At 36.0% G+C, this 9037-nt stretch overlaps 1 protein-coding gene across 1 annotated transcript; it reads left to right on the top strand.

Annotated features, from left to right (window-relative positions):
• The first annotated feature begins 4052 nt into the window (after nucleotides 1–4052).
• LOC140149917 (uncharacterized) lies at nucleotides 4053–6247 on the top strand. Its single transcript, XM_072171931.1, has 2 exons — nucleotides 4053–4322; nucleotides 5390–6247. Exons 1-2 carry the CDS (start codon nucleotides 4112–4114, stop codon nucleotides 6049–6051), a joined length of 873 nt encoding a protein of 290 aa, XP_072028032.1. The 5' UTR covers nucleotides 4053–4111; the 3' UTR covers nucleotides 6052–6247.
• Nucleotides 6248–9037: the final 2790 nt, after the last annotated feature.

Here is a 9037-nt window from a genome sequence, read left to right as displayed (position 1 = left end):
TATATAACCCGACATTTAAACGTTTTCTGTAATACATTTTGTGTTTTCTGGGCAGTAGATTATCAAAAAATGTTTTTTAATGTAATGAAAACGTTTTATACCCTTAATATAACCTTTATATAACCCGACATTTAAATGTTTTCTGACAACCTTTTATAACCTTTTGCGAATGATGTCGAAAACGTTAACACAAAAACGTTTTTAAAACGTTTTAAATAAGTTATATTTTGGGTTTTGGTTTAGGTAAAACGTTTTAATAACATTAAAATGTCGGGTTATATAAAGGTCATGAAATCGTTTTAAAACGTTTTGTATGAAAACACACTACAACAATATTTTACAAATGTTTTGGAAATGTCATTGTAAACTATTTTTGCAAACATTTTTGGCCAAATATTTTGTCAGCACTTAAATAACATTATGTTAAAATATTTGCACCCAGCAAACACAGAAATGTTCTTAAAATGTTTTTAGAAAACGTTTTAATAACATTTAAATGTCGGGTTATAAAGGTCGTGAAAACATTTTTAAAACGTTATTGTAAATATTTTGAGCAAACATTTTTTGCAAATATTTTTTCAACCCCAAAATAACATTCTGTTTATAATGAACCCGACATTTAAATGTTTTCTGTAAAACATTTGTGTTTGCTGTGCAGTAAATTACCAACAAATATGTTATTTAATGTTATGAAAACGTTTTATACCATTAATGTACCCTTTATATAACCCGACATTTAAATGTTTTCTGACAACCTTTTATAACCTTTTGCGAATGATGTCGAAAACGTTTTGTGTTTGCTGGGTAGGCACTTTGATCATGCATATTGACATTGGGTATGTTTGACTCTTGAACAAATTCATCAGGACCGTTCCATAAAACTACATTTTTTCATATACTAAAGTGCAGACGTTTTGATAGCTACCAGCTATCTTTCTTAATGCTATTGTTGATGTGATGATTGTTGAACAGGTATTGTTGTTGCTTGGCAACGGAGTTTCCATCGGACGAATTTTCCATCAACAGGTCGTCAAAGATATTCCTTAGATTGTACTGGCCCTCGTCTCGATTCATTGTGGTGCCTTGTTTTCTGATAGTGCAGCTCTGTTTTGTGATGTACTAGTATATAGAATTGGCTTCATTATTAACTAAATGCAAACTATAGATGGCGCTATTTATCCTAAATCATATTTCTTTATTTGCAAGGGGTATGTGATTTTAATATACTGCCATTAAAACAGTTGGAATAGGTGAAACATGCAACAAGGAAATTTTATAAACATATTTTATCAAACAAAAGCTTGAAAGAGTAATTTCCAGTAACTAAATAGCGCCACCAATTTTGTCATTAATAAATACATTTCATATCCGAAAAAGCTATAAAAATGCTATAAAGGTGAATAATTTTGTAAAAGAGGGAAAATTAAAGTTGAGAATGACTCTAAAGCATCTGTATACATTAGCATGATATCACATTTACCGTTCAGGCCTAAAATTTGGTTGTACATGATGTTTTGTTTGAAAAACTATTAAATGATCCCATCAAACAACCGTGATTTAGTGATGGCCTCCTTTATCCATCTTGTGTATTTACCGACAATCTGTGCCTCCTCTCAATTGATGATATGATTATTGTCCACAATTACAATTCAAGTGAATTTTCTGATAGTGATCCTTTATCCATCTTGTGTATTTATCATTCTCTTTACCGGCAATCTGTGCCTCCTCCCAATTGATGATATGATTATTGTCCACAATTACAATTCAATTAAGTGAATTTACATTTTAAATGAAACCTTATATCCACATAACATTTTTTTTCTAATTATAACATTATACAAAATATAATACCATTTAAAAAAAATTGAACATAATATCGTTAACTTGACATTATATTAGTGAGCCAGGTGCGTACTTTCATCAAGCTGTAGCTATAATAAAATTAATTAAAGTCTATTCAATGAATTTACATTTTAAATGAAAACCTAACCTTTTAAATAAACCAGGTGTGTACTTCCATCAAGCTGCAGCTATAAGTTCAAAACTGACATCAAAAATCGAATCACATGCACTTTCAGTCCATATTTTATGCAGCTATTTAGCCTTGGCAGAAAAAGTCACATCACATGGTGGACTGACGAACCGTTTGGTTAAAATTGTTATTATTTGCAATATTCTTAATCGTGTGACAAATCGTGTAAAATATTCTTAGAAACAACAACAAATCCTATTAAGGGCTCTGGTAGCAACGTTTGTACAGTATTTTTGTGAGACATGAGCGCACATCAGACATATCGAATTGCATTCTGAATACGAAGAATGTCCTCATAGCAGGAGTAAATGACGGTATAACCCAAATACTAGAGAGATTGCGATTTCCAAACGTAGGTATCGGACGTACATTGATCTATTCAAAACCACTCTCCTGTATCGAAGCGAGGTCACGTATTTACATCGTTGAAAATGCACAAAAATTTGTCCATTTCACAATATGTTAAAGACAGTCAAGGATAATGAACATACGAAGGAAAGTCTAATTTTTACCATACTTTGCGTATAAAAAATGACATTGCTATTTCACTTTTTGGATTCCAACGTGGGATAAAACGCAGGTGCTACGTTGAAATATACTGATTTTACCTCATGTCGAAGTTCATGTAACGCGCCCAATTTTCAGGACGTAAAAGTCTCATTTTGAAAGTAAAGTCATGTTTTTGGACAACTACTATTTGGGAGCACAAAAATACAAGTTTAAGCAGCATGTTAACCTTGGTTTGTCAAAATCAAAAGACGTGCTGTTTGAATTAGGCAGAGACTCGGTAGCCTGCGGTAACCATTATTTTTCAATCACCCTCTATTGACCTAGATCAGATATTATTAATATCTGATCTAGGTCAATAGAGGGCATACTGAATATTATAGTCTTTATTCCAGGCGCCTTGTTCTCCGTCGTGACGAATGAGCACAATCCAGTTTGGAACCGAGACTAGCAACACCGTATTAACGTTTTTACGTACGTTAAAACGTACGGTCCACGTGCTGCGTATGGAACATCGCAAATCTCTCTGTGTTGCAATTAATACTTACGACAAGCAAAAGTAACGAAAGTCGGCGTAAGAGGAAACTGAAAGAGTTCAGATTTTTTTTTTGCCATAAATTGACTTAAATTACTATATTTTTAACATTTTAACCACATTTAGTACAAATGCCAAATACTGGACTGAAGGCAATACAAAGAAAATCGCTATTTAATACTAGCGCATATGCGCCAATGCGAACCACTCATTCGAACGTGAGTCGTGTCGGCTCGTATATGCGATGCGATCAAGCAAAATCAGTCGGAACTCGGAAATATTAAATTTTCAGTTTCTTATAGGATAGTAAAAGGCATTTTCAAAGCTGGATTATGCAGAAAACCCCATTGAAATTGAACAAAAAGTTCCAAAGATATGAGCAATTAAAGTGTTTCCAAAACAACAAGAAACAAACGGAAATATTTCCTTTGTTTGGCTATATCTCAAAATCATTATTTGCTAGTTCCGACTGATTTTGCTTGATCGCATCATCGCATCACATATTATTTCCATCGTAATGATAAAACGACGGTTCCTGCGGTTTATTCAAAATCTTGAATTTCGACAAAACTACAGTACCTAAAGTCTTGATTTTTGCAGTGTATGTTAGTTTACTAAAGTACATAGCAATAGTATAAAAAACAGAATTTTGAAAAATATTGAGGGCGTCCTCATCAGCAAATATTATAATATGGCTTTAAGCGAGTAAAATGACTCGTTTATTTCAGTTTTTATTTTCCAGAAAACCGTTTGCCAGTTTATGTTCAACATTTTGAGCTATTCTGTTATAAATTTTATCACGGCCATGACGGCAGAGGTCACACCGGTCTCTTATGACCAACTCCACCTGTGAAGAAATGGTTTCATTAATATGTTAATATTCTATCATATCACTACGTCATAAATCTACATATTATTGACTTGCGGGTCGTGTATTTAGTGGATGATATATCTCGTTATAACGAGAAGCGGAGTAGCCGTCGCATTGTGCAAGGTAAAAAGATGGCAGCGGCTCAAGAGAATATCCGCGTGATGTTATGGAGTGTTCCACGAACTGTCTCAACAAGTTTTCTGAAATGTATGACATATGTGCCAAACTCTCAGATGTGGTACGAACCTATTGGATGGCATGGAATTTTTCAAATTATGGCAAACATCGCAAGAACAAAGTTGCATACTTGCAAGATAGACGCCCACGGGGAGCTAAAGAGACGGAAACCGTCGCTACTTTTGGTTCTGCAGTAGCAGGTATAGTCGGTGGCGTAGCTACGGGGGTGGGGCAGCAGGGGGATATTATTGTGTATTTTGGGCTCCGCCACCCTACCAGTGCAGCTCAGTGCAGAGAAAAAGAAGGAGGGAGAGGAAACAGAGAAGGGTGAGAGAGGGCGCGGGAGGGACAGAGAGAGAAAAAAGGGCTGGGGCTAGGAGATTTGGGTATTTTTGCATCAGAGTGTAAATCATTTATTATCCACTATCCCTGTGCATGCACACCCAGCGGTCAATGATTGTCGCATGGCAATGAAAGCTATGACAGGGAGATGACACTTAATTCACTGTTTTGTATTAGCAACGTAAAATTATGACGAATTTTGCTGATTTGCTCTCAACAAAGTGAGGCAAGATAATGAGATAATGATCGGTTATGAATATTAACTCCTACTCGACCCATGTATATATTAAGGACACCATATAAAGGTGTCGGAAGTTTAGCGAATCGCATCTGTTGCTACAATGATCCCATCAGGCAGCAGTGATTTGTTTTTGCAAGAAAGTGTTCTAATCTGATATGGGATGCCGTTTTGTAATAGTAATGTCGAAATTAGGACTTACTGGCATTCTGGCAATAATACGAAGGAAATGCGCGACAGGTATGAGTTATGAAATACAAGTAGTATTTGAAAACCTTTGACACCTCATGTGAAATACCATCATGGCGCCGTATTAATTTTGTATGTGTATTCGTAAGCGTACCCTAGTGTGAAAAAATATCAATCTGCACTAATCAGCTAATCAGACACTATAATACTTGGCTCCTGGCATGAATTATTGATTTTATAAGTAGGTTAAGAAAATCTGAGTTAGTTTTTTTCTGCTGGCTGTGTCTCTTACAGAATCCAAACTATAGTACGCACTCATTACAGCTCTTAAGATTGATTACTGGGCAATTTTATGAGCACTCTTTCTTGGCACTGTTCCTGTACATGTGCCTGAGATACACAAAGCAAAGAGTGACAAAACTCATTAATCTGTTTCTTTCTTGACTTTCCACAATTTGTTATAAATCTGGTGTTTTTTTTAATTTATTCTCATATCAGGAGGTTACTTGGCTGCAGACAAATCGTATTCCTGGATTAAAAATCAGCTAGAACAGTCACCACCAGACAACAAGAAAGTCGTGTTTTGCAAAGAAATCGCTAGTGGGTTAAATGGATTGTACGAATACATACCAGATGGCTTCCGACATACATTTTTGATTCGTCATCCCTATAGAGTCTTCCAATCGTGGGATAGAATGGTCAATCGTACAATCGAAGACGAATCAAAGCGGATGAAAATATCTGAGTTGCCAGAATATTTGTTGCCGTCGGGGTTCTTCTTCAAGGAAGAGTACGCTCTCTACCAACATGTGAAAGAGCATTATGAACCAAACCCTGTGATTATTGACGCAGATGACTTATTGGCGGATCCATGTCGTATATTGAAAGCTTATTGTCAGGCAGTAGGTATACCGTACACTGATGATTTACTGCAATGGGAATCTGGGAGAGAATGTATGGACCAGGAATGGATGGTAGCCAAAGAATTAATAATGATTGAAAATATACGCAATCCACATGCGGAAACCTTTTCCAGTACATGCTTTGGAAAACCAACTAAAACACCTGATCGAGAGGAACTCTCAGACGATGTTCGTTACTACTCTGATATATGCATGGAATATTATGAGGTTATGTATGCAAACAGGTTAAAAGTCTAAACTGAAAATGTAAATTTTATCTGTTGGCTTTCAAGTTTGCTTACGAAATTATGTATTTTGTTGATGATGGATGCGTAGCGAAGGAAAATTAATAAAAATAATAATAACTTGGTCTATCTGATATTCAGTCTATATCGCACTGAATCACATGACATTTTTTACTCAGTCTATATTGCACTGAATATGCTATATTGGACTAGAGCGGTTCCCGTACCATAGATGAACTATGCGGGTCAGCTATTAAATATTAACGTTGATATTTGACCAAATAGAATATAGAAACTAGTATTTTAGCGGGATGGTGTATGTATGGGTTGGTTGTGGGTGGCTATGGGAAATTCGGATATCCAATTGCCCCGCAGGGTTACAAAGAACCAGTAACCGCGAATTATGGATATCCAGCAAGCTTAAACTGTAAATTAGCCCCCGATAGAGAGCACAGCCTGAAGAATGAGGAAATTATAGGGTAAAAACTAAAAAAGGAAGAAATATGAAATAGGTGACGTGCTGTCTCTGAATATGAAATTGGCCCCGGTATCATCAAAAAACATTAAGGCCGCAAGGCCGGTGACTCCCATACGACGACTAAACACTCCAAGTGGGACCCAAATATAAGAGCCCCGCAGGGCAAGAGAGCAAGAGTAACCTTAATGTAACATTGAGCAGCCGGGAGCAACAGTAACTTTAGTTTAATGTAACATTGCACCAACAGAGGGTGCTATGTCAAGGGTCTTTCGGAGCACTATTTTGGTCAAATATATAGTGGGTCTTTCGGAGCTGCGAAATCCAAAAAGGGGATTTTCCGGGGGTTTATAAAGTTTACCTTGAGGACTCTTAAACATCACAAAAATATTTAAAATAAATCAAATCTTACTATAAATAGGCTAATGTTGTATGTGTGTGTGTATGTGGTTTATGTAAAAGGCTCCGTCAGTTTCGATCAAAATGTCGCCAAATTCATACGGAAGATCGAGGAATATACGGGAAATTACCTGGACTTTATTTGGTTGAAATCGGTCAAGAATTGGCTGCAAAAACAGTGAAAATATGGGTAAAAACTGGGTTTTTGTTATGAAAAACTGCAGCTGGTAGGCAGCGCGTCAGCGCCGCGTGCGTAATGCGCACTACGCCAATGCGCGCGTAAACGGCACAGGGCCACGCGACTTGCGAGCCAGAGACCAGTGGACATGATAATATAGAAAGTGGACATGATAATATAGAAAGAAGGAAAAATAAATAGGAAAAAAAAATTAAAGACAATGAACGGGTCCGCATACACGCTATGAGAGGACGTGATAAATACGGGGAAAATGTGTGTTGTATAAATAACATGAAGCGGTACTATAAAGAAAATGGAAATTAAAATGACAAAAGAGGTACGAGTAATAGGCCAACGGGTTAAAGTAACTAAATGAAACGGGAACGAAACAAAGAAGGAAAGAAACCATTCAGGAAATGTAAGAAAAAAAGAAGCTAAAATAATGAGAACAGAATTAAATAAAAAAACATGGAAACGGGAAATCGCAAGCAGCAAATAAAAAAAGAGAAGCTAAAAGGGAAATGTAAGAAATAGCAGATTTAGAAAATAATGGGGATGTGGTTAAATAAATAAATAACATGGAAAAAAAGAAAGGAAATGTAAGAAGAGACAGATTTATATAAATAAAATGTACCTTTTCAATGATTCTACCTGTTCAGTAATTCTTCCTGTTATAGCGAACGCTCCCATTTAGGCCTACTCACTAGCGGGGACCCGCGCGAAGCGCGGGTATCCCGCTAGTCATAAATAATTTGTCATAAAATTTGTATTACATAGCGAATTTCACACAAATCAAAATTATGTGATATCAGAAGGACACATCTTCGTATTCAGAACGCAATTTGGCGTGTCTGATGTGCTCTCTGATCCCACAATACTGTGCAAATGTTAATATCCGATTCCTTAAAACCATCGTGATTTTAATATAGTAGTATCCGTTGATGAACACAGCAACGAAAAAATGAACAATATAGAGAATTGTCATGGACAACACGTAGATACTCCTATCCCCCAAAGGACCACATGTATTATTAAGTGTAGGAATTTCACTATATTTTTCAGTTTCGTGCCATACGAAGCAATTTACAAATAATTTTCCTCGACGCGTTAAGGAATCTGATAGCATCGTTTGCACAGTATTTTTGTGGGACCTGAGAGCACATCAGACATATCGAATTGCATAAAAAAAGAGTATTCCCACATATATGTGAACACGATATAAAAATGTAACATACGCTTATTTATAATTAACCAGGTGTCAATGTAATATTGCACGCCATGTCAGTGTGTTTTAAATTTATTTATATTAAACAATAGGCATGTATACAAAATATCATAATAATCTCAGTAATTGTTTTTATGTATAATAGACATATTCTATCAACCTGTTCTTTCATCATGACGAACCCGTATTGTATACACCCAGCTGTTGATAACATAAATCCATACATGGCGTTGCATCTTGCAATCAAGAGTGAACTTGAGCAGAGTTCATCAACATAATTAACTCATTTCCAAATTTCATTAAAATGAAAGACAACTACACCAATCCAGTACATTGCGTACGCACTGTACGTGTGATTCCGAAGTGCCTACTTCAGAGTACCCACACAGGTACTCTAGAGTACCCATGAAGTAGCTGTTAGCAGTGTACATCTGGGGTGGCAACAATAGAAATCTAGTAGTGTACATACAGGGTTGTGTACTAACTGGTAAAATCAGGTAACAAAGGTAACATAACAACCATATCGGTTTCTATACTAAACATTCCAGGGCGCAATTTCTATCACTCTACCAAGCAAACACAAAACGTTTTCGACATCATTCGCAAAAGGTTATAAAAGGTTGTCAGAAAATGTTTAAATGTCGGGTTATATAAAGGGTATATTAAGGGTATAAAACGTTTTCATAACATTTAAAAACATTTTTGATAATCTACTGCCCAAC

Source organism: Amphiura filiformis, chromosome 4, assembly GCF_039555335.1.
Source record: "Amphiura filiformis chromosome 4, Afil_fr2py, whole genome shotgun sequence".
Lineage (NCBI taxonomy): Eukaryota > Metazoa > Echinodermata > Ophiuroidea > Amphilepidida > Amphiuridae > Amphiura > Amphiura filiformis.
Note: the sequence above shows the minus strand (reverse complement) of the source record. Positions and strands in the feature narration are given on the sequence as shown.

Bases quoted from the DNA above. Each gene is read 5' to 3' on its own strand.
- LOC140149917 (XM_072171931.1), top strand. From the start codon at position 4,112: ATGGAGTGTTCCACGAACTGTCTCAACAAGTTTTCTGAAATGTATGAC. The intron at 4,323-5,389 runs GTATAGTCGGTG...TTCTCATATCAG, and splicing joins TTTTGGTTCTGCAGTAGCAG to GAGGTTACTTGGCTGCAGAC.